Source organism: Tamandua tetradactyla, chromosome 3 (assembly GCF_023851605.1).
Source record: "Tamandua tetradactyla isolate mTamTet1 chromosome 3, mTamTet1.pri, whole genome shotgun sequence".
Lineage (NCBI taxonomy): Eukaryota > Metazoa > Chordata > Mammalia > Pilosa > Myrmecophagidae > Tamandua > Tamandua tetradactyla.
In genome coordinates this window covers 69,565,232-69,592,671 of record NC_135329.1, presented here as the reverse complement: position 1 = coordinate 69,592,671, position 27,440 = coordinate 69,565,232, and the positions used below count along the sequence as shown (strand labels likewise).

At 38.8% G+C, this 27,440-nt stretch overlaps 1 protein-coding gene across 3 annotated transcripts in view; it reads left to right on the top strand.

Moving 5' to 3' along the window:
• Nucleotides 1–27,440, top strand: part of NBAS (NBAS subunit of NRZ tethering complex) — a 585,536-nt gene that overhangs the window by 315,180 nt on the left and 242,916 nt on the right. For all 3 annotated transcript variants that reach the window (XM_077153236.1, XM_077153235.1, XM_077153237.1), the window contains 3 exons: nucleotides 6,659–6,826; nucleotides 9,840–9,953; nucleotides 10,212–10,332. In XM_077153236.1, coding sequence (XP_077009351.1) covers nucleotides 6,659–6,826; nucleotides 9,840–9,953; nucleotides 10,212–10,332 — 403 coding nt within the window. The remainder of the gene's footprint in view (nucleotides 1–6,658; nucleotides 6,827–9,839; nucleotides 9,954–10,211; nucleotides 10,333–27,440) is intronic.

Sequence of the window (27,440 nt, the reverse complement as noted above, 5' to 3'; positions counted from 1 at the left end):
AATAGTGTTATTACTGGGTGTTACACAAACACAGTACTAGTGCCATGGAGTGCAGAGTTTATTTGGGGAAGAAACCTAGAAGCAGAAAGAAGCTGAACACATATGATCTCAAAAGCTTTCAGTAGCCCACAGAGAAATGTGCTTATGCCAAATTTGGTGAGTTACATGCACAGTGAGAAGAGATGTCCAGAAGGGAGATGGAAACTGAAGACACCACCTCTCCCACCATGTGACATCAGGAGCTCATTGGCTGGGGTAATTGCCTTATTAGAAAAGAGGAGTCTCTGGAACTCTGAAGCCAGAATCAACTTGTTTTTTATTGAGTTGTGTTAGACCTCATGAGGCAGCTGCCTACTATAAAGAAGTTAAAGAGAAGAATTCTAATACCCCTACCACTCAAACAGCTATTTTTCTTTTTTTGTGTTCTTTTCCAAATTTTATGCATATTATACATATAGAATACTTTGTAAAGTCCTGGCACATAGCTCCTGTTCAAGAAATGGCAGCTATCATTGCTATTGCTGTTGAAAGAGTAATTGTTTATTCTTATCTGGGATTTTCTACCTTGTCTTTTCAGAACTGTTGGCTAAGGAGCTTTGCTCTTTCATTCTGTCTCACTTTCACCTCCACAAAGGAGGATGAATAACTTCCTTGGTTTCTGAAATTGTGAGAAAAAGTGAGAGTGTAAGGCTTAGCCTTACCTTGTTCCCTCTTGGTTATACCTGTCAACAGAAAGGGTGCATTCTGCTCTGGTCTTTGTTCTTTGTGGCCAAGCACATGTGGGTTGTTATTGTTATCACTTTATGGTACTAAGGCTGGGAAATCTGGTGTGTATTGTGCATTTTTAGCACATCTTAGCTGGACTGACCACAGTTCCCTAGCCCTGTGTGGCTGGTACTTCCCATATTGGACAGCAAAGGTTAGAAGCAGTTCTGGAAGTCTATTTAACTCAATTTCCCATTACTGGACAGATATAGTGATTTATTGTGAGATATATCTGCTCTTTAGACCCAGTTCCTCCTTGAAAAGGTTACTGTATCGTGTAGACTTGGGAGAAGGTTTTAGAAAAAGCCTAATGCAAGCCATAGATTTAAGCCATGTTCTTCATTCCAGGTATGTGAGTAGGAAAGATGACATTTTTGATCGCTTTGACTCCTGCCTGTATTTCTATCTCTCTCTCTCTTCTAAATCAAAGTTCAGCCATACATAATAGAAAGCAGTCTAGCTATTGTGTGTTGAGGGTGATTGTTTATGGGGAATTAAAGACCTGGGAAACCATTGCAAGGACTGGGAGAGCAGGCTTTAGCTCACTTTTAAGAGAACCCCTAGAACAGCACTGTGGAGCTGACCTGAGGGAGCTATGATCTGCTAGAGGAAGATGGGGACTCAGAGAGCCCCTGGCATAATTGTACCCAGTGTGCCACTACCTCTGTCAAGGCACAAGCCAGCCAGATGGAAGCCCATACCTTCTTTTAACCCCACAGATTTTGAGCCCTGGGACCTCTCTTACTACAGCTGCAAAAAAAGCAGAAAGAAATACTGCTTGCTGATAGAAATCAGAACAAATAGAAGTGTGATATTTACTGGAGTTCCACTCCCCAAATATTTCATGCAGCTGTATCTATTTGAAGAAAACAAAATCATATATGGAGCCTAGCTATGTGGGAGTTTGGGAAATGTAGTCTTCAGATCTTCAGCCACTAGCAACAATAAGAAAACCTGTAAGGGGACAGAAAGGAATTGAGTGAGCCAATCTCAGTTTCTCCCATAATCTGAAACCCAGGAAAGACACTAACATTTTACTTTAAAAATCTTAATTATTTTTTTTAAGATTGCACTTGTAGTGCCCAAACAATTTAACAGAAATTTCCTTTATTAATTTATCTATTTTTCTGTGTTGTTAGTTGTCTTCATAATTAGGTAATATTAATATTGCACTGACTTATTATTTGTCCTAATGTGCAGAATTTGTATTTGTCCTAATGTGCAGAATTCCATTGGAAACACAATTTTTTTAAGTGTTAGAGGGATAATTTTAAAAATTTTATGGAAAACCTTAAACAACACCAAATTGAGTATATTTTAAGAATTTATTAATATACCTTAAAAACAGTTCTCTTTAGAAGTAGGAATAAAATTCACACTGGTTTTCTATAAACTATATTAAGTATCCTAACATGGTATATTAACTTTCTATTACTGCCGTAACAAATCACCCCATACTTTGTGATTTACAATGTGCAGGTGTATTATAATTTCCTATAGGTCAGAAATTTGGGGGATTTGGTTGGGTCTCTGCTCGATTTTACATGGTGAAGATCAAGTCCCCATGGGACTATGTTCTTTTCTGAAGGGTCTCAACGATAATCCTTTTACATGCTGATCAGATTGACAGAATTTAATTCCTTGCACTTGTTGGACTGTTGGCCCCATTAGCCTTGCTGGCTTTGAGCCAAGTGTTGTTCTCAGGTTCTAGAGACCACCTGCGTTTCTTGCTTTGTGGTCCCTCATCCCTTTCTTCCAACTTCAGAGCCAGCAAAGATTGGTCATATCCCTCTCAGGCTTCCAGTCTCTTCTGCCTTGCTTCCCGGAGCATCTGTCTTATGTTCTCCCGGGCCTCTGCCTGGAGCTCATGAATAGGTTGGGCCCACCAGCTAGGTCAGGATAGTGTCTCATCTCAGGGTCTTGTTGCGTCTGCAGAGAGCCATCTGCCAGTCCCAGGAATTGGGACCTGGATGTCTGTCTCCCACACAGCCACCATCAGTCTGGTCTAAAACATTCCATTCATCCTACGTGTTCTGTCATGTGATGGTGTCTGGTAATTATCGGGTGAGTACATGATTTTTAAAAAATTAAGTAGTATGTTAATTAACGGTGTGATGTAGTGCTAAATAGCCAAACCACATCCTTCTATTGGTAGTCAAAAGCCTGTTGAAATTGAAGTATGAAGCCATTAATTGTTGTTTTATTTAACAGGGATACTTAAGGAAAGATAAATAGAAGTAGTCGGATAATGAACCAAAATCTTTTTTTTGAATTTCATTTTTTGTAGAGCAAGTTATATTTTTCTCTAATGAAAAACAGATGTGCTCTTTGTCATTTATATTTAAAAGGCTATCAATGTATTGAAATTTTTCTCGACATGTAATCTTCCAAATTAGTAAATGGAGCATTAGGATTTTAACTGATTGCTTCAAGATTGGAAGGAGGTACCACATATAAACCTTTAAACACTATTAATCATACATTTGTTTGGATGAAAAACAGTGCTTTTTTAACATTTAAAGGTGCTTTGTCTGACTTCTTTCTGCCTTTGGGCTACAGAAGTTGATTCACATGAATAATTTATTTCTTAATTATTAATTAATATAAGTAATACATAAAATTGTTTTGTCAGAGAAACAAACATGAGCATCTCATTATTGAGGTATTAGATTTGTGAAAAATAAAGAACCCAATGTTTGCTTTATAAATATTTTTGAAAGGGATTACTTGACTAATATACTATTTTTTTTCTTCCCCAGTTTTCTTTTTTAAATGGTTCAGGGAGGAACACTATGCTAAAATTAGACCAAAAGTAAAATAGTTTTACAAACCTAGTAAAATAATGTATCCTTGAACATATCTGTCTGGACCTGGAGTTTACTTTATGCAAAGGTTTTTGCTTAGAATTTAATAGAGACAAGACTGGGTAGGTTAATATTATTTTCTTTAGTAATCTTTGATAGTTTGTGTCTTTCAAGAAATCAGTGTATTTCATCTGAGTTACATTTGCTGGCATGAAGTTGCTCATACAATTTCCTTATAATCCTTTTAATAGGTGTAGAATCTGAAGTGATATCACCTCTCTAATTTGTGTCTTTTCTCCAATTTCCTGACCAGTGTGACTAGAAGTTTATCAACTATACTGATCTTTTCAAAGAACCAGCCCTTCAATTCATTGATTCTTTTTCTTTACTGTTTCTCATTCTTCTGTTTCATTTATTTCAACTCTTACCTTTAGTATTTCCTTTTTTGTGTGTTTTCTTGGGTTTTTATGCTCTTTTCCTAGTTTCTTAAGGTGGAAATTGAGGTTAGTGACCATTTTTCTTTGTCAGTATTGCCATTTAGTGAAATAATACCCCCTTAAAGTATTGCTTCAGCAGCATCTCCCAAATACATGTATGCTTGATTTTCATTTTCGTTAAGTTCAAAATACTTTCTACTGCCCCTTTTGATTTCTTTTTTTCCAGAAACAATATGATCTGTGTCAAAATATTTTGGGGATTTTTTCAGAAATCTTTCCGTTACTGATTTCTAAATTAATTTTGTTGTGGTCATCTAACATATATTATGTGACTTGAATGTTCCTTATGCACAGGGAAGAATATGTTTTTTGGTTGGTAAAATGTTCTGTTTAAGTCAATTAGATTACTGTGGCTATAACGTTCAAATCTTCAGTATCCTTACTGGTTTTCTGATAGTTCTGTTATTGAAACCTTCTACTTGTAGGTTTTTTTTTTTTTTTCTCACAGTTTTGCTTCTTGTATCTTGAAGTTCTGTTGTTATATGCATATATTTTAAGATTGTCATATTCTTAATGAATTGACTCTTTTATCATTATTAAATGGTCATTTTAAATTTCATGGTAATATTCTTTTTTCTGAAATATACTCTGATAATGGATATAGCCATTCCATTTTTCTTTTGATAAGCATTAGCATGGTACTTGTATTTTCCATTAACCTATATTTGTCTTTATATTTAAAGTATATTTCTTATAGGTAGCATATAGTTGGGTCTTACTTTTTATCCATTCTTGCAGTCTCTTTCAGTTGGGATGTTTAGACCATTCATATTTAACGCACTAGTTTGCATGTTAGTTTAAAATCTGTCATCTTGCTATTTGGTTGCTTTAGTCCCCTTGGTCCTTGTTGTTTCTTCCTCCTCCTCCTCCTCCTCTTCTTTTGCTTCCTTTTTGATTAATTGGATCTTTTTTATGATTCTTTTTATCTCCTTTGTTCATTTGTTGACGTTTTACTTTAGTGGTGCTTGAATGTTTATAATATACATTTTTAACTTATCACAGTCTGTATATAAGTCGCATTTTGCTACTTCATATATGGTTTAAGAAATTTACAATAATGTACTTCCATTTATACCCTCCCACCCTGCGTGCTATTATTTTAATATATTTATATTTACATATATATTACACCCCACTATACATTGTTTTTGTTTAAGCAATCATTTACTTTCAAAATAAATTTAAATAACAAAAAACTCTTATATTTTTATCTACGTGGTTGTTATTTCTTGGTTTAAACTCTTATATTTTTATCTACGTGGTTGTTATTTCTTGGGTTCTCCATTCTCTGGTGTTGATCCATATTTCCATTTGAGAGCAATTACCTTTTGCATAAAAGATTTTCTGTAGTTTGGGTCTGGTGATTGTGAATTCTTTCAGTTTTTGCATCTCTGAAAACATTTTTATTTCACCTTTGTTTTGAAAGATATTTTTTCCTGGGTATTCATTTCTAAGTTGACTGTCTTTTCATTCAGTCCTTTAAAGAAGTTTCCCCAGTATCTTCTTGCCTGCATTACTTCTCAAGAGAAATTTCTTGTCAGCCTTATCTTTATTACTCTGAAATATCTTTTTTCCTCTGGCTGCTTTTAAGATTTTTTTTCTTTATTAGTGATTTTGAGAAATTTGATTATGATGAGTCTTGGTGTGACTTTCTTCATGTTTCTTGTTCTTGGGGTTGTTGAATTTCTTGGATCTGTGTTTTCTAGTTTTCATTAAATTTGGCAAATTTGGAGCATTGTTTCTTCCACTGTTTTTTTCTGGACCCCCACATCAGTGACTCTTACTGCACGTGTATTGCCCACTTGAAGTAGTTCCAGGCTCACTGCTGCAGTCTTCTTTGTATCACTGTTCCTTTTTTTTTTATGCTTTCTATTGCAAGTGTTTCACGTTCACTAATCTTCTGCAGTGGCTCACATACTGTTAATTCTACCCATTGTTCTTGTTATTTCCAGCAGAGTAGTTTTCATCCTTCAATGTTTGATTTAGCCATTTTTACATCTTTTATACCTCTGTTTAGTTACTAAAGCCTAAAGTGTTTGTTCTCTGGCCCTTTAAGAAAATTTGTTGAAGCTTGATCTAAAACATCCTCTCTTTGGAACATTCGTGTAATTGGAAGAGAGAGAGAGAGAAAAGAGACTCATACTAGCAATCATTCATTGCCTGCTACACGTTACACGTGCTTTTGGCTTGAAATCCAGTCTCTCCCTCCTCTGAATTCCTCCCTGCTCTTAGATTTCTCCCTCTTCTTTCCTTGTTTTTTTCCTCTTTTCTTACATTCAATTTTATTGAAGTCCTTCTGTGTGGCTGGTACTGTTCTTGACTCTGGGGAATAGCAACAAAGAAAGCAGCCAAACTCTTGTTTTCCTGGAGCTGAGATTCTAAAGGGAAGTATGTGGATAGATAGCAAACAACTAAATGACAGATGAGCCAGGGAATTTAAGTGTGGTTAAGTGTTGTGGAGACTGTAAAAGAGGTGAAATTTAAAAATTTGTATTTTTATGTTTTATATTTTTAAGCAGTCACATTATCACTTTCTTATGACAGCACATTTTTGACTATTGTCATTTTCTTTTTGTTTTTTTTAAATTATAGGCTGAAGTAAGTGTTCCAGGCAGTAGCTCAGTGGACTTCTTGCAGTGGACCACTGCTACCACCAGGAAAGTTCTCTCTAACACGGCGACCACCACCAAAGCTGTGCTGCAAACCGCCAGCGACGGGCAGTGGTGGAAGCAGTCTTTAATTTACCTGAGACCCCTTCGGGTAAGTAATATGTTGTTTTAGAATAAATGTTGTGATTTATGTCAATTCATTAGCATGGCTCTTCAGTTTTCACTGTTTCTCCATTTTTTGCATCTCTTTTTCTACTCTGGATTATTGAAATAATTCCTTAAGAAATCTAGCCCTCCTATAGATAGGCGGTGGTAATCCCAAGGAGTGCTTGCAAAGGCGCTTGTACAGGTTGAGGTGAGGTGCAGTTATATGTCAGAATTAAAGTTTTGTGAGACAAAAGGGAAAATGATTTTATTAATGTTTAATCAAATATAGCTTTTGCTATATTCCTTTGGCCTCGTGGTCCAGCAGGTCAGCTGGGGCTCCCAGTAAAGAGTACAGCGTAGTGGATTCTTTATCCTCAGCAGACAGTTCAGACATTAGAGCATTTGAATTTTGCTTTCTGTGCCATCTCAGCCTTTTGCTTCCCTGATGTCTTCTCTGTATTCTCACACTGCCATCCTTTAGTGTTTAAACTATAGAAAAATGACCTAGAGGAAAAAGATATTTATCAGTTCTCCTCAGACGTCCACTGAGGGTCCTGCTCATTCATTCAGTGAGCAGACATTTAGCATTGAGTGTTGTGCTGGTTACTGTGGACAGGGTGGAGTAATACTTCAGTCTAGTTCCTTCACCTGTGGAGTTCCTGTTCCAGAGGGGGAAGCAAAGAAACACAGACATTCTGTTATGTAATGTCAGTTGGTAATGAGTACTATGAAGATAATTGTTGCAAGGGAAGGATGATATTTGGGGGAAGAAGTGCTGTTTTGGATGGAAAAGTTGGGTTTCTTCAGAGGGAAATCATTTTGAGCAGAAACTGATTGAGCCGGGTGGACAGGTGCAAAGTCCTGAGAATGGGCCATGCGTGACACCACGGTAGAACGCGAAGGAGGCTGCTGTGGGCAGAATAGAGTGGGTGGTGGGGAGGGGAAGGGTGAGGAGATCAGAGAGACGGTGGAGGGGCCAGTTGCACAGAGCCTTGTGGACTGTGGTAGGGACCATTAAGTTTATTCTGATTAAGGTGGGAAGATATTGGAGAATTTTAGGCAGTGGAATTCTGTTCTTCGACTTTACTTTTAAGATCGTTGAACTGTGCTGTGGAGGGATGGCTTTTGGGAGTCAGGAGGAGAAGCAAAGAGGCAGATCCCTAGGGCTCCACTTCAGGTGGGCAGTCAGGGTGGCCTGGACCATGATGCAGCAGGAGTCCATGGGGCGGGGTTGGTTTGCGAAGAGGCAGATCCCTAGGGCTCCACTTCAGGTGGGCAGTCAGGGTGACTTGGACCATGATGCAGCAGGAGTCCATGGGACGGGGTTGGTTTGTGAAGAGGCAGATCCCCAGGGCTCCAGTTCAGGTGGGCAGTCAGGGTGACTTGGACCATGAGGCAGCAGAGGAGTCCATGGGGCGGGGTTGGTTTGCGAAGAGGCAGATCCCTAGGACTCCAGTTCAGGTGGGCAGTCAGGGTGACCTGGACCATGCCAGCAGAGGAGTCCATGGGACGGGGTTGGTTTGCGAAGAGGCAGATCCCTAGGGCTCCAGTTCAGGTGGGCGGTCAGGGTGACCTGGACCGTGATGCAGCAGGAGTCCATGGGGCAGGGTTGGTTTGCGAAGAGGCAGATCCCTAGGGCTCCAGTTCAGGTGGGCGGTCAGGGTGACCTGGACCATGATGCAGCAGGAGTCCATGGGACGGGGTTGGTTTGCGAAGAGGCAGATCCCTAGGGCTCCACTCCAGGTGGGCAGTCAGGGTGACCTGGACCATGAGGCAGCAGGAGTCCATGGGACGGGGTTGGTTTGGGGATTTATTTTGTAGAGCTGGTGGTAGACTGGGGTGGGTATGTGGGAAAGAGGAGAACCAAGGATAACTAAGAATGGATTAAGAATCCAGCAGTTAGAGGAATGAAGATTCACTTTACTGAGCCATTACATGCTTGGCTTTAGGGTATGTCGGCCTGCCTCCCATCACTGCCTGTATTGCACTAGGTTAGGAGTGTGGTTACTTTTCTGTGTCAGTTGTTGGACTTTGAACTATTTGAAAGCTTATGTGTTAGGTAAGGTGTTTGACACAGTGACTAATACGTAGTTTTTAATAAATATCAGCTATAATTTTTAGCATTTGATGTAGCAGCTTCGTTATTTCTCTGTTCTATGCTTGGCATAAAATAAGTACTCAGTAAACGTTGGAGAAATGGATGAATGTGTTATTTGGCTCTTCCAGTAAGGAACTTTCCAGTCTATTTGAGGAGAGCAGAACAGAAGTATTACCATATTAGGGATATTAAAGTTTTTGCTCATAAGTGTTTGCTCATGCTGATGATGAGTCTTGAAGGCATTTGTAGAATGATAGTTGTTGAGGAGGTGGTGGACGTCATGGAAGAGACATGATCACGGCTTGCCTTGATCTGGTAAGGTTTCAGCAGATTAGGTCTGAACTGGGCCCGGAAAGAGGGGCAGGATTGAACTGAACCATCAGCCTGGGCAGTACCCTCAGAGTGGGAGAAAGGCAAAGAGGAAATAGGACACAGAAAGCAGATCAGTTCGATTGTGGTGGAGAGTTTGTAAGCAAGAGTAGCAAAAGATAACATGTTAGCACATATTTGGGCCTAGATTGTGGAGCACCTGTATTGTAATTCTGTGTAGTTTAGATATATTGTTGACTGTTTGCATTGTTCAAAGCTACTAAGAGGTGTTTGAACTGGGAACAATATGCACAAAATGTTTAAGATGATTTCACTGGCTGTCGACTGTGTATAATAACATCGACTGCTCCAGTGGTCCTGATGCATTGATGTCAGCGTGACTAGGAAAACCAGAGAGCTCTGCAGGATGGGGTCGACCTGCTGCCCTTAGAAGCTCTTTCTGTTCCCATCTCTGCTGGGAACCCGTGTCACTCTGACACTGTCTCTCACTTTAGATCTTAGAAAGCACGCTGTCCAGTATGTCCTGTAATCAGCCTCCCCCAGCCCCTGTCTTTTTTTTAATACACTGTTCTTAACTTTGCTGTATTAGGGGCAAGAATTTGGTGGTGTTTATCGAACAGGAACTGTGGGCAATGAAGGCCTAGATAAGCAAGGTTGTCATCTGTTTTATGAGTCTGTCATCTCTAATCCTTTTGTCACTGAGGTAAGGACACAGATTTAACTGTCTCGCTCTTGTGGATATTTTAGTATAAACAAAATCTAAAGTGTTCCAGAAAATATGCATTCATTTTGTGCTTACTCTTGTGATATTTCGCATTTGTTGTAACATATCACAGGATTAAAATAAGATTTCATTTAAAATTTTGTGTAGAATTAGATGCTTCAGTATGTAAGAAGTTATTGAAGTTACCAGAAGACATGTGTCACTCAACTAAATTCTGTAAATGCCTCTGTTTTATAGTCTGAAGTGACCTATGACCCCTCTCAGAACCTCCCTGTAGAAAGCTTTGCAGAAGTGTTGCTCAGGACGGGAAAATTGGCAGAAAGTAAAACCAAAGGAGAAGTATTTCCAACAACAGAAGGTAATAAAGTAGATTGTTGTTACTTGACAATGTGTAACCTATATCAGAATAACTATAGTAAGTAAGAATACGTGAATGAATGAGAGTTTGTATTTTCAGTAATTTTGAATTGCTTAACTCGACATAATCATCTATTTGTTCAGTTTTAAAAAATTTATTGAGTGACCTACCATTTTCTAGATACTTACTAACATAGAGGATTTAAAAGGATAAATAAGATATAAAAATTAGATCTCTGTGTTTGAGTTGCTAATTATGTAAAGTGATTCTCTTAATGAGTAGTGTAAAGTGTCAGTAAATATTCATTTCTTTCCTGCTTTTGTGTAAGAACTCTTAACTGTTTGCTTCCTAGAATGTAGATGAATTTAGCATTTTAAGGATTTTCTGTGTGGCATTATATCTTGCCATATAGAAAATTCTTGAAATGAAACGTAGGCAAATTTACCAAATACAGCTTTCATTTTGTACTTTCTTTCTCTTTAACCTCCTTACTTCTTTTCAAGGTTCTGGGCACTTTTCCCATTTTCTTTCAATTCGCTCCCTCATGCTTCAAAGGCTGCTTTTGTTTCCACCCCCCACCCACTACCCCCATCCTCTCTATTTTCCTGGCATCCATAAAGAGGAAGGGAGGGAGGGAAAAGCTGCTTTTTTGGTAGTCCAATCCACAGCATCCACTAACATATTATTGTTCGCCCCTTCCCTCTACCGGTGTGCCTGGCCAGTGCCCCATTTTAACTGAGCATATTATTGTGTGGAATAAAGTTTGAGTGAGTTCTCTTATGGGAAAAAGGGGAAAATGTATACTGGGAATAAAACTAACATTTCCCCCCACCTAATACTATGGCCTAGATTTAGATATTCTTTTCTTTCAATCAATATTTATATGCAGTTGGGAAGAAGAGGAGCTGATACCACTTCTGTATCCAGTATACAGGTCCCTTGAATACTAGAGGTTTCCATGAAATATACCTTTTTTTTCTTGTTCTAAGATCCATGTTTTTCCACCTTATTTTTGAAATCAAGGTATATCTTCCAGTTGCTGGGTACATGTATAATTTAGTTTTCTTTCTCCAGAAAGCTATTATTAATTATATATCTTACAATTGATGAAGATAAAGGGAGTAGTTGTGATGTTCTTCATTTTCTTTTTTTAATTTTTTTTAATTGATTACCCATGGATTAAATTAGGGTTGGTTATCAGGGTAGTTGTACAGACAGAATCTGAGACCTTAAGAAAATACTGTATTAAAGATGTGAGAACATCACCTGGTGATTGACATGATAATAGGCTGAAATAATTATCAGAAAGTTTGCAACATTGGTTCATATAATATTTTCCTTTCTTTAGTTTGTTGAATATGAGTACCTCTAAAATAGGACTTCTTAAAAAGGGAACCATGTGGGAGAGGTCTGAAAGATGGATGCCTGCACGGAGTAGAATCTTTTAAAGGAGTCCTCAGGTTGTAAAGGCTTCTGACATCCCCAGATGTCAGGGTTTGGAGATAGTTGGAGAGTAATTGAGGCTAAGTCCTTTGTGGGCCACAGGTTTCCAGGTTATTAGGCCTCCCCCTTTCACAGGGTCTTAGAGTAGTTGGCTGTCTCTGTTTTGGTTGGAAAGTAAACGAGGAAGCATCACAGTGATCTTGAAACATGAAGCCGAAAGAGATTTTTTGAGGAGTTATGTGCGGTAGTGGAAGCACACTTGATGGTCAGTCAGGGCCTCTCCTTCCAGCTCTCTGTGTAACCTTGTGTGCATTAGAAGGACTGATCCTGGGAACCTGTGTGCTAGGCTTGCCTTAGAAACTTAGAACATAACACTGAGGAAGATAAGCTCCCTGTCCTCAGAGGGCTTACAGTCAAGGTGAGGAGACAGACAGATTCACTTTCGAGCTCAGCTACAGTAGGCATTGTGATTGTAGAGGGGTGACAGCACAGTGAAAGGACGGCATGAGAAACCAACCTGGGGTGGTGCTATTTGACCTGGATTTTGAAGAATGAATAAGAGTTATTCTAAATGAAGAAAGTAGGGCAGTTGGGAGGGAGAGAGGTCAGGAGACGGAGAAGGATAATATTTTAGGAAGAGGGAATAAAATTCACTAAGACAAACAAGATCAAACCTTGTGATTTTTCAGAGATTTGTAAGTTATTCTAGTATCTGTATAAAAGGGTTTATATGGGCACACAGTGAAGAAATGATGTCACTTTAGGCAAGTGGAGAAATGTAAGACCTTATGTGCTAAGTTAAGCATTTTGAACACTCTGTGGAAAGCTACAGGGATTTCAAGCAGAATAATATAATTCAGCTTTTCTTTTCTTCAGTTTCCTTACCTGTTGAGCATGCCAGGTTTGTCTGTTTCATGGTTGGACTGCTGCTCTCTACTTGCTGCCTGATGGGGCTCCCTCTTTTCGTAACTTTGCTCAGACTCTCCTGCATTGTCTTATTGCCACCACTTGGTACTTGGTCACTCCAGTTCGCATTTCACCTTGTTGAACTCCAGTAGTTTTTCATCCTGGTTGTGTATTAGATTCACTTAGGTAATTTTTAAAAAATATTGAAACCTAGTTTCTACTTATTTCAGAATCTCTGGAGTGGGGCCCAGCGTCAATTTTTTTTTTTTTTTAGTCCCTCAGGTGATTCTATTGGGATGCTATTGCTTAAGCCCCTTTGGAAAGTTTCCCTTACACTATTAAATCCTCCCTAACCATCATGTCTGTTCTTCAAACTAACAGCTTCCTCTCAACCTCTTACCTGTGGCTTGGAGAAGGCTGCTTATAGTTTTTACATCTGTTATCTGCTCTCTTTAACCTGAAGAGCAGACCCCAAGTGCCTTATCTATTTCTGGGACTTTTCTTTCTCCACATCCGGGGAGGGTTTGCTACATGGTAGGTGCCTAATACATGTCTCTTCTCAGGGATGAGGACGAGTCTGTATGTGCGTTGCAGTTGTCATGCTCAGGGTTGGGCGTATGCTCTTGGTTCACTTGAGTTCAAGTGTCCAGGGTATGTGGGCTGCTCTTGGCAATGTCAGTGAGACTTTAGCTGGAAGGCAGGGATTCTCTCTGTCCAGGAGTCCCTTCAGATCGTCTTTTCTGACCATCAGATTTTAAGATTCCATTGAGGAAAAGAATCCAAGTTGATTAAATATTGAAAAAGTTATTTTAAAATATTGTTGAATTGAGCGAGATAATCATACCAGAGCACCTACTATATATATTAAGGATGGATTTTTTTAATATAGAGGTAATTTAAATAATCATCATTGTTATTTATGTTTGGCTTTGTAATTTATGAAGTTTTCTCATGTACACTTTTGCATGTGATAGCTCTCAATCAGTCTGTCTTTGACTATTTTATAATATCAAATATTTGTTAGAAACAGCATGGACTTGAAGAATACCATACATTAAATGACCCAAACTTGAAATCATGGTAGAATGTGATCCCTGACTTTCGTTCATAAGTAGATCGTAACACAAACTAAACTTGCCTACATGATCTTACTTTTTAGAATTCTGTAATCAAGTTGATGAAATGTTATTATATGGAGACTTGTTGAAGGAAATTGATCATTATTTATTTAGCTAACTGAATGATTTAATGGCTAATTATTTCCAAATCAATAATATGAGCAGCTTTTCTGTAAATTTAGTTCTGGAATTAAATTTATCATAGCATGCTTTCTAGAGGCACTCATTTTGCACAGAATTAGTGCTTGGAGACTTAGGCATAGATTCCATGTGTGTTTTATTTGTTTGGTAATTGCATTTTAATTTTATAAGAAACTGCCAAATTGTTTTCCAGAGTAGCTTTGCCATTTTACATTCTCACCAGCAATCTATTAGTGATCTAGTTTCTCTGCATCTTCTCCAGCATTTGATGTTGCCACTATTTTATTAACTTTTTTTTATTAATTAAAAAAAAATTAACAACAGAACCTTTAGCTACCATTCCATTCTACATATGCAATCAGTAATTCTTAATATCATCACATAGTTGCATATTCATCATTTCTTGGTACATTTGCATCGATTTAGAAAAAGAAAAAAAAGGACAACAGGAAAAGAAATAAAATGATAATAGAGAAAAAAAAACCTATACGTACCATATCCCTTACCCCTCGCTTTCATTTACCATTATTTCAAACTGAATTTATTTTAACATTTGTTCCCCCTATTATTTAGTTTTATTCCATATGTTCTACTCTTCTGTTGATACAGTAGCTAAAAGGAGCATCAGACATAAGGTTTTCACATTCACAGAGTCTCATTGTGAAAGCTATATCATTGTTCAATCATCATCAAGAAACATGGCTACTGGAACACAGCACTACATTTTCAGGCAATTCCCTCCAGCCTCTCCACTACATCTTGAACAACAAGGTGATATTTACTTAATGCATAAGAATAACCTCCAGGATAACCTCTTAACTCTGTTTGGAATCTCTCAGCCATTGACACTTAGTCTCATTTCACTCTTCCCCCTTTTGGTCGAGAAGGTTCTCTCAATCCCTTGATGTTAATTCTCAATTCATTCTAGGGTTTTTCTCAGTCCTTTAATGCTGAGTCTCAGCTCATTCTAGGATCTTTGTCCCACATTGCCAGGAAGGTCCACACCCCTGGGAGTCATGTCCCATGCAGAGAGGGGGAGGGTGGTGAGACTGCTCGTCATATTGGCTGGAGAGAGAGGCCACATCTGAGCAACAAAAGAGGCTCTCTTGGGGGTGACTCTTATGCCTAAATTTTAAGTAGACCTGACCCATCCTTTGTGGGGTTAAGTTTCATGTGAACAAACCCCAAGACTAGGGGCTCAGCCTATAGCTTTGGTTGTCCACACTGCTTGTGAGAATATCAAGAATCCAACTTGGGGAAGTTGAATTTCTCCCCACTCTCACCATTCCCCGAAGGGGGCTTGCAAATACTTTTCCAGTCACTGATCAAATCACTCTGGGATTCATCAGGGCATCACTCTGGACAAACCAACAAACTCCCATGTCCTACCTGAGATTCCAAGTACTTATGACATTCAATCAAACTATCTACATGAGTTATATTAGGAAATGCCCCAGTCAAAATATAAATTTTGTAACAAGTAAACATTTTTTGCTTTAGTCTCACACATAAGGTGACATTTTAAAGTATTATCATCTATTTTCAGCACCCTGCAATAATGACATTCCTTTTTTCTTCCTCATGCAAAAACATTTTTAAAATTCGTACATTGTACATTTCACTATTATTATACACTCTAGGCATTCTTAGATTATACCATCTCAATCCTTACCATCCATCCTTCCTCCTGATCCCACATATGTCCCCAGCCCTCCTCCCTCTATCACTCTCACATGCAGCTTCATTCAGTGTTTTAACATAATTACATTACAGTTAAGTAGTATTGTGCTGTCCATTTCTGAGTTTTTATATTCAGTCCTGTTGCACAATCTGTATCCCTTCAGCTCCAATTACCCAATATCTCACCCTTTTTCTATCTACTGATGGCCTCTGTTACCAAGGAAATATTCCAAGTTTATTCACTAATGTCAGTTCATATCAGTGAGACCATACAGTATTTGTCCTTTTGTTTCTGGCTAATCACACTAAGCATAATGTCCTTAAGGTCCATTCATGTTGTTACATACTTCATAACTTTATTCTGTCTTACAGCTGCATAATATTCCATCTTATGTAAATGTCACAGTTTGTTTAGTCAACTGTCTGTTGATTGACATTTTGGCTGTTTCCATCTCTTGGTAATTGTTAATAATGCTGCTATAAACATTGGTGTGTAAATGTCCATTTGTGTCCTTGGCCTCGTGTCCTTTGAGTAGAGACAGCATATAGATGGGTCCTGTGTTTTAATCCATTCTGCCAGACTATGTCTTTTGATTGGAGAGTTTAATCCATTAACATTCAGTGTTATTACTGCATGGGTAGTACTTTCTTCTACTATTTTGCCTTCTGGATTTTATATGTCATATCTCATTTTCCTTCTTTTTACCTTTACTCATAGTCTTCCTTTCTACACTCTTCTCCACACCTCTCTCTTCTGTCTTCGTATCTGTCTGTAGTGTTCCCTTTAGTATTTCTTGCAGAGCTGGTCTCTTGGTCACAAATTCTCTCAGTGATTTTTTGTCTGAAAATGTTTTAATTTCTCCCTCATTTTTGAAGGAAAGTTTTGCTGGATATAGAATTCTTGGTTGGCAGTTTTTCTCTTTTAATAATTTAAATATATTATCCCACTGTCTTCTCGCCTCCGTGGTTTCTGCTGAGAGATCTGCACATAGTCTTATTGGGCTTCCCTTGTATGTGATGGATTGCTTTTCTCTTGCTGCTTTCAAGATCCTCTCTTTCTCTTTGACCTCTGATATTCTGATTATTAAATGTCTTAGAGTATGTCTATTTGGATCTATTCTCTTTGGGGTATGCTGCACTTCTTGGATCTGTAATTTTAAGTCTTTCATAAAAGTTGGGAAATTTTCAGTGATAATTTCATCCATTAGTTTTTCTCCTCCTTTTCCCTTCTCTTCTCCTTCTGGGACACCCACAACACATATATTTGTGAGGTTCATATTGTCTTTCAATTCCCTGAGTCCCTGCTCATACTTTTCCATTTTTTTTCCTATAGTTTTTGTTTCTTGTTGGATTTCAGATGATCTGTCCTCCAGTTTTGAAATCCTATGTTCTGTCTCTCGAAATCTACCATTGTAGGCTTCCATTGTTTCTTTCATCTCTTCTACCGTGTCTTTCATTCCCATAAGTTCTGTGATTTGTTTTTTCAGACTTTCAGTTTCTTCTTTTTGTTCTTTCCTTGCCTTCTTTATATCCTCCCTCAATTCATTGATTTGGTTTTTGATGAGGTTTTCCATGTCTGTTCGTACATTCTGAATTAATTGTTTCAGCTCCTGTATGTCATTTGAATTGTTGGTTTGTTCCTTTGACTGGGCCATATCTTCAATTTTCCTAGTGTGATTTGTTATTTTTTGCTGGCGTCTAGGCATTTAATTACCTTAATTAGTTTATTCTGGAGATTGCTTTCACTTCTTTTATCTAGGGTTTTCTTGCTGGGTGAATTTGTTGCCTATCTGTTCTTTGACATTCCGTTCAGCTTTATCTGGACCTTTAGCTTAAGTTTTGTTTAACAGAGGAGAATTTTTCAGTTCTTGTTTTCTTGTTTCTTGCCCTGCTTGTGTGGTGCCTTCCCCCTCACACACACTTAGGAGGGTCTACTTAGATATTATAGACCCCAGTTAGATTTTCCCAGACCAAATTGGCCTCCTATCAGGAGGAAAGAGTCACCTGCATCGGTTTTCCCTGAGGGTGAGACCCAGCAGGTTGAAAGACTTTCCTGTGAAGTCTCTGTACTCTGTTTTTCTTATCCTGCCCTGTGTGTGGCTCTTGTCTGACTGCAGGTCCCACCAGCATAAGATGATGTGGTACCTTTAACTTTGGCAGACTCTCCCTGCTGGGGATGTTGTGGAGACAGAGGAGAGGTTGTAGGCTGGTTTTAATGGCTTCAAATTACCAAGCCCTGGTTTCTGAGTTCCTTGATGGAGGGAGTCCACCTGAGTTGGGCTTCACCTCTCCCCTGGGGAAGGCACAGACTCCAGACAAGCCCCCAAAAGAGCTCACTTCTGCCTATCCCTGGGGCAGTTGCAACCTGAAAAGGCCTGCCACTGTATCCAGAGGCAGTCAAGCCTTTGTAGATGCACAGCCACAAAAACTTCTGTTTCCTTCTTTTTTTTTCCCCCATTTTCTGTCAGTCCTGCCCCCTTGGCGCCAGGGCAAAAATGAGCAACCTCCACTTTGGTCAGGTTCACCTAAGCTGGGGGCCTATTTTTAGTAGTCAGAATTTGTTAATTAGTTCCACAATTGGCATTTGATTGTGCCCAGTCCCTGCTGCTGGTAAAGTCCTTTACTTTCCCCTCTGGGAAGCAGCCTGTAGGAGAGGGGTGCTGGCCGCCATAGCTTTGGGAACTCACGGTTTGGGGGGTGCTCGCAGCTGGTCCAGCTGGTCCAGACTGGGGTACGCTGTGTATCTGGTCACTGAAGTGGCCCCAGGAGCTGTACTGTACTGTTTCTGGTTATTTAGTAGTTGTTCTGGAGGACAAACTAAAATGCACACGTTGTTAAGCCACCATCTTGACACGGAAGTCCGCCCTACATTTTTCTCTGTTTTATGGTCTTAGACCTAATGTTTAGATCTTTGATCCATTTGAGTTAACTTTTGTATAGGGTATGAGATACGGGTCCTCTTTCATTCTTTTGCATATAGATATCCTGATCTCTAGGCACCATTTATTGAACAGACTGTTCTGTCCCAAATGAGTTGGCTTGACTGCCTTATCAAAGATCAAATGTCCATAGATGAGAAGGTCTATATCTGAGTACTCTATTTGATTCCATTGGTCAATATATCTATCTTTATGCCAGTACCATGCTGTTTTGACCACTGTGGCTTCATAATATGCCTTAAAGTCAAGCAGCGTGAGACCTCCAGCTTTGTTGTTTTTCCTCAAGATACTTTTAGCAATTCGGGGCACCCTGCCCTTGCAGATAAATTTGCTTATTGGTTTTTCTATTTCTGAAAAGTAAGTTGTTGGGATTTTGATTGGTATTGCGTTGAATCTGTAAATCAATTTAGGTAGAACTGACATCTTAACTATATTTAGTCTTCCAGTCCATGAACATGGTATGCCCTTCCATCTATTTAGGTCTTCTGTGATTTCTTTTAACAGTTTCTTGTAGTTTTCTTTGTATAGGTCTTTTGTCTCTTTAGTTAAATTTATTCCTATGTATTTTATTCTTTTAGTTGCAATTGTGAATGGAATTTGTTTCTTGATTTCCCCCTCAACTTGTTCATTGCTAGTGTATGGAAACACTACAGGTTTTTGAATGTTGATTTTGTAACCTGCCACTTTGCTGTACTTGTTTATTACCCCTAGTAGTTTTGCTGTGGTTTTTTCAGGGTTTTCATTGTATAGTATCATATCAACTGCAAATAGTGATAGTTCTACTTCTTCCTTTCCAATTTGGATGCCTTGTATTTCTTTTTCTTGCCTAATTGCTCTGGCTAGAACTTCCAACACGATGTTCAATAACAGTGGTGATAGTGGACATCCTTGTCTTGTTCCTGATCTTAGGGGGAAATTTTTCAATTTTTCCCTATTAAGGATGATATTAGCTGTGGGTTTTTCATATATTCCCTCTATCATTTTAAGGAAGTTTCCTTGTATTCCTATCGTTTGAAGTGTTTTCAACAGGAAAACATGTTGAATCTTGTCAAATGCCTTCTCTGCATCAATTGAGATGATCATGTGATTTTTCTGCTTTGATTTGTTGATAATGGTGTATTACATTAATTGATTTTCTTATGTTGAACCATCCTTGCATACCTGGGATGAATCCTACTTGGTCATGATGTATAATTCTTTTAATGTGTTGCTGGATTCGATTTGCTAGAATTTTGTTGAGTATTTTTGCATCGATATTCATTAGAGAGATTGGTCTGTAGTTTTCTTTTTTTGTAATATCTTTGCCTGGTTTTGGTATGAGCGTGATGTTGGCTTCATAGAATGAATTAGGTAACTTTCCCTCCAGTTTAATTTTTTTGAGGAGTTTGAGCAGGGTTGGTACTAATTCTTTCTGGAATGTTTGGTAGAATTCACATGTGAAGCCGTTTGGTCCTGGACTTTTCTTTTTAGAAAGCTTTTTAATGACTGATTCAGTTACTTTACTTGTGATTGGTTTGTTGAGGTCATCTATTTCTTCTTGAGTCAAAGTTGGTTGTTCATGCCTTTCTAGGAACTTGTCCATTTCATCTACATTGTTGTATTTATTAGCATAAAGTTGTTCATAGTATCCTGTTATTACCTCCTTTATTTCTGTGAGGTCAGTGGTTATGTCTCCTCTTGCATTTCTGATCTTGTTTATTTGCATCCTCTCCCTTCTTCTTTTTGTCAATCTTGCTAATGACCCATCAATCTTATTGATTTTCTCATAGAACCAACTTCTGGTCTTATTGATTTTCTCTATTGTTTTCATGTTCTCAATTTCATTTATTTGTGCTCTGATATTTGTTATTTCTTTCCGTTTGCTTGTTTTGGGGTTAGTTTGCTGTTCTTTCTCCAGTTCTTCCAAGTGGACAGTTAATTCCCGAATTTTTGCTCTTTCTTCTTTTTTGATATAGACATTTAGGGCAATAAATTTCCCTCTTAGCACTGCCTTACCTGCGTCCCATAAGTTTTGATATGTTGTGTTTTCATTTTCATTCGCCTCGAGATATTTACTGATTTCTCTTGTAATTTCTTCCTTGACCCACTGGTTGTTTAAGAGTGTGTTGTTGAGCCTGCACGTATTTGTGAATTTTCTGGCACTCTGCCTATTATTAATTTCCAACTTCATTCATTTATGATATGAGAAAGTGTTGTGTATGATTTCAATCTTTTTAAATTTGTTGAGACTTGCTTTGTGACCCATCATATTGTCTATCTTAGCGAATGATCCATGAGCACTTGAGAAAAAGTTGTATCCTGCTGTTGTGGGGTGTAATGTCCTATAAATGTCTGTTAAGTCTAGCTCATTTATTGTAATATTCATATTTTCTATTTCTTTATTGATCCTCTGTCTAGATGTTCTGTCCCTTGATGAGAGTGGGGAATTGAAGTCCCCAACTATTATGCTAGATGTGTCTATTTTCCTTTTCAGTATTTGCAGTGTTCGCCTCACATATTTTAGGGCATTCTGGTTCGGTGCATAAATATTTATGATTGTTATGTCTTCTTGTTGAATTGTTACTTTTATTAGTAGATAGTATCCTTCTTTGTCTCTTTTAACTGTTTTATATTTGAAGTCTAATTTGTTGGATATTAGTATAGCTACTCCTGCTCTTTTCTGGTTGTTATTTGCATGAAATATATTTTTCCAACCTTTCACTTTCAACCTGTGTTTATCTTTTCGTCTAAGATGTGTTTCCTGTAGACAGCATATAGAAGGATCCTGTTTTTTAATCCATTCTGCCAGTCTATGTCTTTTGGTTGGGGAGTTCAGTCCATTAACATTTAGTGTTATTACTATTTGGGTAGTACTTTCCTCTACATTTTGCCTTTTGTATTTTATATATCATATCTAATTTTCCTTCTTTCTGCACTCTTCTCCACACCTCTCTCTTCTGTCTTTTCATATCTGACTCTAGTGCTCCTTTTAGTATTTCTTGCAGAGCTGGTCTCTTGGTCACAAATTCTCTCAGTGACTTTTTGTCTGAAAATGTTTTAATTTCTCCCTCATTTTTGAAGGACAGTTTTGCTGGATATAGAATTCTTGGCTGGCAGTTTTTCTCTTTTAGTAATTTAAATATATCATCCACTGTCTTCTTGACTCCATTGTTTCTGCTGAGAAATCCACACATAGTCTTATTGGGTTTCCCTTGTATGTAATGGATTCCTTTTCTCTTGCTGCTTTCAAGATCGTCTCTTTCTCTTTTACTTCTGACATTCTGAGTAGTAAGTGTCTTGAAGAATGCCTATTTTAATCTATTCTCTTTGGGGTGCGCTGCATTTCTTGGATCTGTAATTTTAGGTCTTTCATAAGAGTTGGGAAATTTTTAGTGATAATTTCTTCCATTAGTTTTTCTCCTCCTTTTCCCTTCTCTTCTCCTTCCAGGACTCCCACAACACGTATATTTGTTTTGCTTCATATTATCATTCAATTCCCCGAGTCCCTGCTCATATTTTTCCATTCTTTTCCCTATAGTTTCTGTTTCTTTTTGGATTTCAGATGTTCCATCCTCCAGTTCAGTAATTCTAACCTCTGTCTCTTGAAATCTACCATTGTAGGTTTCCATTGTTTTTTTCATCTCTTCTGCTGTATCTTTCATTCCCATAAGTTCTGTGATTTGTTTTTTCAGACTTTCCATTTCTTCTTTTTGTTCATTCCTTGTCTTCTTCGTGTCCTCCCTCAATTCATTGATTTGGTTTTTGAAGAAGTTTTCCATTTCTGTTCCTATATTTAGAATTAGTTGTTTCAGCTCCTGTATCTCATTTGAACTATTGATTTGTTCCTTTGACTGGGCCATATCTTCAATTTTCCTAGTGTGATTTGTTATTTTTTTCTGGTGTGTGGACATTTAATTACCTTAATTAGTTTATTCTGTAGATTGCTTTCATTTATCTTACCTAGGTTTTTCTTGCTAGATGAGTTTGTTGTCTATCTGTTCTTTGACCTTCAGTTCAGTTTTTTCTGGGCCTCTAGCTTAAATTTTGTTTAACACAGGTTAATTTTTCAGTTCTTGTTTCTCGTCCTGTTTGGAAGGTGACTTTTCCCTCCCCACCTTTAGAAGGGTCTACATAAGTATTACAGACTCCAGCCCGGTTTTCCTGGACTAAACTGACCTCCCATTGGGGGAAAGGAGTCACCTCCATCAGTTTTCCCTGAGGGTGAGACCCAGCAGGTTGAAAGACTTTCCTGTGAAGTCTCTTGGCTCTGTTTTTCTTATCCTGCCCAGTATGTGGCGCTTGTCTGTCTGCGAGTCCCACCAGCAAAAGATGTTGTGGCTCCTTTAACTTTGGAAGGCTCTCCCTGCTGGGGGCGTGGTGGAGACAGAGGAAAGGTTGTAGGCTGGTTTTAATGGCTTCAAATTGCAAAGCCCTGGGGTCTGAATTCCTTGAGAGAGAGATTCCACCTGAGTTGCGTTTCATCCCTCTCCTGGGAAAGGCTCAGGTGGGAGACATCCCTGAAAGCACCCTGTTTCTGCCTATTCCTGGGGAATTGTAGCCTATGTAATCCCGCTGCTGAATCCAGAGGCAGCGAAGCCTCCATAGAAACAGCCACAAATGCCTCTGTTTCGTCCCCTTTCCTCTTTTTTGGTTAGCCTCAGAAGCGACCTCCGCCTTGACCAGTTTCGCCTGAGCTGGGAGCCTATTTTTAGTAGTCAGAATTTGTTTATTAATGCCACAATTGGTGTTTAGTTGGACTCAGTCCCTGCTACTGTTCGAGTCTCTTTTGTTTCCCTCCGGGAAGTCGCCTGTGGGGGAAGGGTTCCGGGTACTGGCCGCTGCGGCTTGGGGAACTCACTGTTGTGGAAAGTTGCAGCCGGTCCAGCTGGTCCATACTGGGATACGCTGTGTGTCTGGTTACTATCGTGGCTCCGGGAGCTGTTCTGTACTGTTTCTGGTTATTTAGTAGTTGTTCTGGAGAACGAACTAAAATGCGCACAATACTAAGCCGCCATCTTGGCCCCTCCTCTCCATGTGGTTTTGTTGTACAACTGGTTATAAAATGCATAGTGCTCAGGGTTTGGGAACCAGCATTGCAAATTAAATTCAGTCTATTGCTAATTGTAGGGCAATTCTTCTTTTCTGCTCTTAAATATATTTTACATGGTCATGTTATGTCACAGTGACTGAGTTCTGCAGCCAGCATGACTGTTTGCTGGATCCTCATGGAACCCTGTGTGATCAGGCGACTTCACATTCCTCTCTGTTGCTTTGTCAGATGTTGCTTCAAGTTGTCTGCAGGTTCAAAGACTGAGAAATTTCCTCTGGATACACTTTGATTTCCATTTTGCAGCAACCTGTGATTCTCAGTGAGGGCTGCTAAGGAAGACTTGAAATCCTGGGGTGGAAGGAGGACCGATACCCCTGCTCTCCATTTCCCTCAGCACTTCAGTTGTTGCTAGTCAGCTGGAGTCATAGAGTTTGAGCTTTGATCCTCAAAAAAGATGGTATAAGATAACTTCAACAACAGGATCTGTTAATGCTTAGGGAAGAGAGATGATCCCTTTCCTCCTCAACATGAGGAATGTCTGGGAGGGTGGATGCACTGAGGTGAACAGTGTCCCCCCTCCATCCATGTCCATCAGCAACCTCAGGATGTGACCTAATTTGGAGATATGGTCTTTGCAGCTGTGATCAGTTAGGATGCAGTTGTACTAGATACAGTGGGCCTTAAATCCAATAGGACTGGTGTCCTTATAAGAGGAGAGAAATTTGGGCACAGACACAGAGAGAGAGAGAGAGAGAGAGAGAGAGAGAAGGAAGACAGCCACATGAAGAAGAAGGTAGAAGTTGTAATGATGCTTCCACAAGCCAAGGAATAAAGGGGGCTGCCAGAACCTGGAAGAGGCAAGAAGGATGCTCCCCAAGAGGCTTCGGAGGTAGCATGCTCATGTCTTGATTTCAGATATCGAGCCTCCAGAGCTGTTGTTGTTAGCCACCCAGTTTGTGGTGCTTTATCAAAGCTGCCCCCAGAAAGTAAGACTGCAAGTACGCTCACTACCTGTAATTCTTCCAGGCTTGAGCTGCTGGAAGATCATGGATGCCAGGTAGAAGGCATGTTTGTCCAGAAGTGCCTTTCAGGAAATCCCCTTTGAAGAATAACTAACTAACTGACGAGGAACAGGAGCATTTGACACAGTTATAAGAGAGGATGTTTTTCTCTTACCCCCAACATTTTATTAAGAAAATTTTCAAATGCATAGAAAAATTGAATAAAATTCTACAGTGTACTCTCATATACTCTTCACCTAGATTCTATTAGCATTTTAATATACCACTGTACATGTATTTCCACTGCATTGTCACTCCACCTAATCCAACTAATTTTTTTGACACATCGCCAAATAAGTTGCAGACATCACAGTACACTTCACCACTAAAAGTGCACTTTACATATCTTTAAGTAATATTAGTTATGTTTTTGTGAGATAGAGTTATCTCATAAAATTACACGCTAAGCTGCAAAAAGTCTCAAGTGTGCCACTGGATGAGTTCAGACACGTGCAGCCCTGGGTGCCCCTCCGTCCTCGCGTGGCTCAGAACATTGCACCCGAGTCCACACTTCTTCCCTGGAAGCACTCACCCCACAGCTGGTGTGCTGCCTCCCCCCACCATAGAATATTCTTCACTGTTCTAGAACTCCATTCATGTAATCATACATTTTGTATTCTTGCACGTAGAACTTACATATCTTACATTTTTCAGTATTTTTTTTTTAATTACTGAGCAATAGATTCTGTTATGAATGCACTACCTTTTGTTTATGCTTTTTACTATTAAGGGGCATTAGGACTATTTCCACTTAGGGCTATTATGAAAAAGCTGCTGTGAGCTTGCTTGAATAAATCTTTTTGTAGACATATGTTTTTATATCTCTTAAGTAAATATCCAAAGGTAGAATTGCTGCGTCAAAGATTATGGTTTAGTTTTGTAAGAAACTGTCAGATGTCCCTTAATTTTCCAGCTGTTGTGATTTTTCTGGGCTGTGGTTCCTTAGGATTGCAGTTTTTTTCTATCTGAGTTTTACCTGTCAGGCATGTAGCAAGACAGGGGCCTACTCTCAGAGTAAAAACTGTGAAAATGGGAAACGCACTAGTGCCATTTAGTCTTCCAAATGGCAGCTACTATCCAGTTTCTCTCGCGCTTTAGTAGCTCTCGAGTGCTTTCTGAAATTTGTTTTTAGAGTTTATAGTTTTCAATTGCAGGAGGGTTGTTCCAGTAAGAGAACCCAATCACAGAGTAATTTAAATAGACTTACTACTCTGGATTTCACTGTGGTTCATTAGATGATAGTGGAGCTAAAGTTTGAACCACAGTACCCCAGAGAGAGGAAATAGAGAGCCAGGGTGCCTTTTCCTTAGTATTAATTCGGATGCGTCAGTTCATATCCATAAAGGCTTCCCCTGTGAAGGAAATTTGGGACATTCCCTAACTTTAAGGGATTTTTATCTTGGATGATTAGAGTAGATGTCAAGAGGCCTCTAGAGAACGGGCCAAATTGATGTTCAGTGGGTGAACTGCACCATCTAAAAGTAGTCTGGATGGAAATGCTACAGTGGTAACTTGTTTTAAAGCAAAGGTTTGAAAAACACATGGCACTTGGGCAATAGCTATGAAAATTGCAGTTGATGTGTTGTGCAACCAAGCAAAATTCTACGTGTAGGAATGTATTCTATGAATGTATTCACACACATTTTAAAAAGTGGCGTGTGTTCTTTGCAGCATTAATTATAATGGCATAAGGTTGTCAATTATCTGATGTGTACTAATAAGGAAAGACCTCTGTCTCAGTTTAGATCTCTAACTTCCATCTTTGCAGATTAACTGGCTTTCTGAGTTTGGGTGATTTACATAAGCTTTCTGAGTCTATGTAAAAGCAACATAATAGCATCTCCCTTCCAGGGTTTTTTTTTTTTTTTTTTTGACTTTTAGAAAACTTCTTGCAAAGCACCTATTTCATATCTGGTTCATCAGAGTAAGTATTTTATAAATTGCAGGGTACTTTTGTTTCATGATAATCTATTGTTGTTGTATTAAAGGAGTGACACGAACAAAGGCAGAGAGTGTAATATAAGTCATTTGGGTGCCATACAAATTTGGCTGATACTATAGGCAAGGATAAGGAAAATTAAAACTACAAATTAAGGTTGGCCAATATTTATGGGACCCTTGAATGTCAAGTAAGGAGTTTTAACTTTCATTCTTTGAAGAATGAGGGACCAATGAAGGTTTTATTCCTTTGATTTTAGTTTTGTTTTGTTTTTGCTTCTACATCTGGAGAATGATACTGTTATACAGTGCTTGAATAAAACTAATATGGCCCTACTGTTTGACGAATGAGTTGGAGGGAGGAAGACTGAAGGCAGTAAGCAGGGTAGAGGTGAATGTTGAAAAAGTTCAGTTTTTAAGCAACAAAAGCTTAAACTAGAGTTTGTAGCACTGAGAAAAGAAGGCGTGTGTGGAAGAGTTTTCTGAGAATGAGTTCACAGGATTTGCATACCACTTAATATTGGGAGCAGAGGAGAGCAGAAAGTCCAAAGATGGCTCTGAGGTTTCATTTTTGGCTCACTGGGAGAATAGTGTGATGTTTTCAGAAATAGGAAAAATATTGGTTGAAGAATTATTAATTTGCGGGATATTCGAGTGGTGATATCCAACAAGCAGTTGTTAATGCAAGTCTTGGGAGAAGGATGAAGCATGGAGATTGATATTGGGAAATTACACTAAGGGGCCAGCTGAATTTAAGGACAGCTAAATTATCTAGGGGAGAAAATGTAAAGTGGGATTAACAGATAATGGTGAAAACAGCTAGCCAAAAACTCACTGAGCAGTCAGGAAGGAG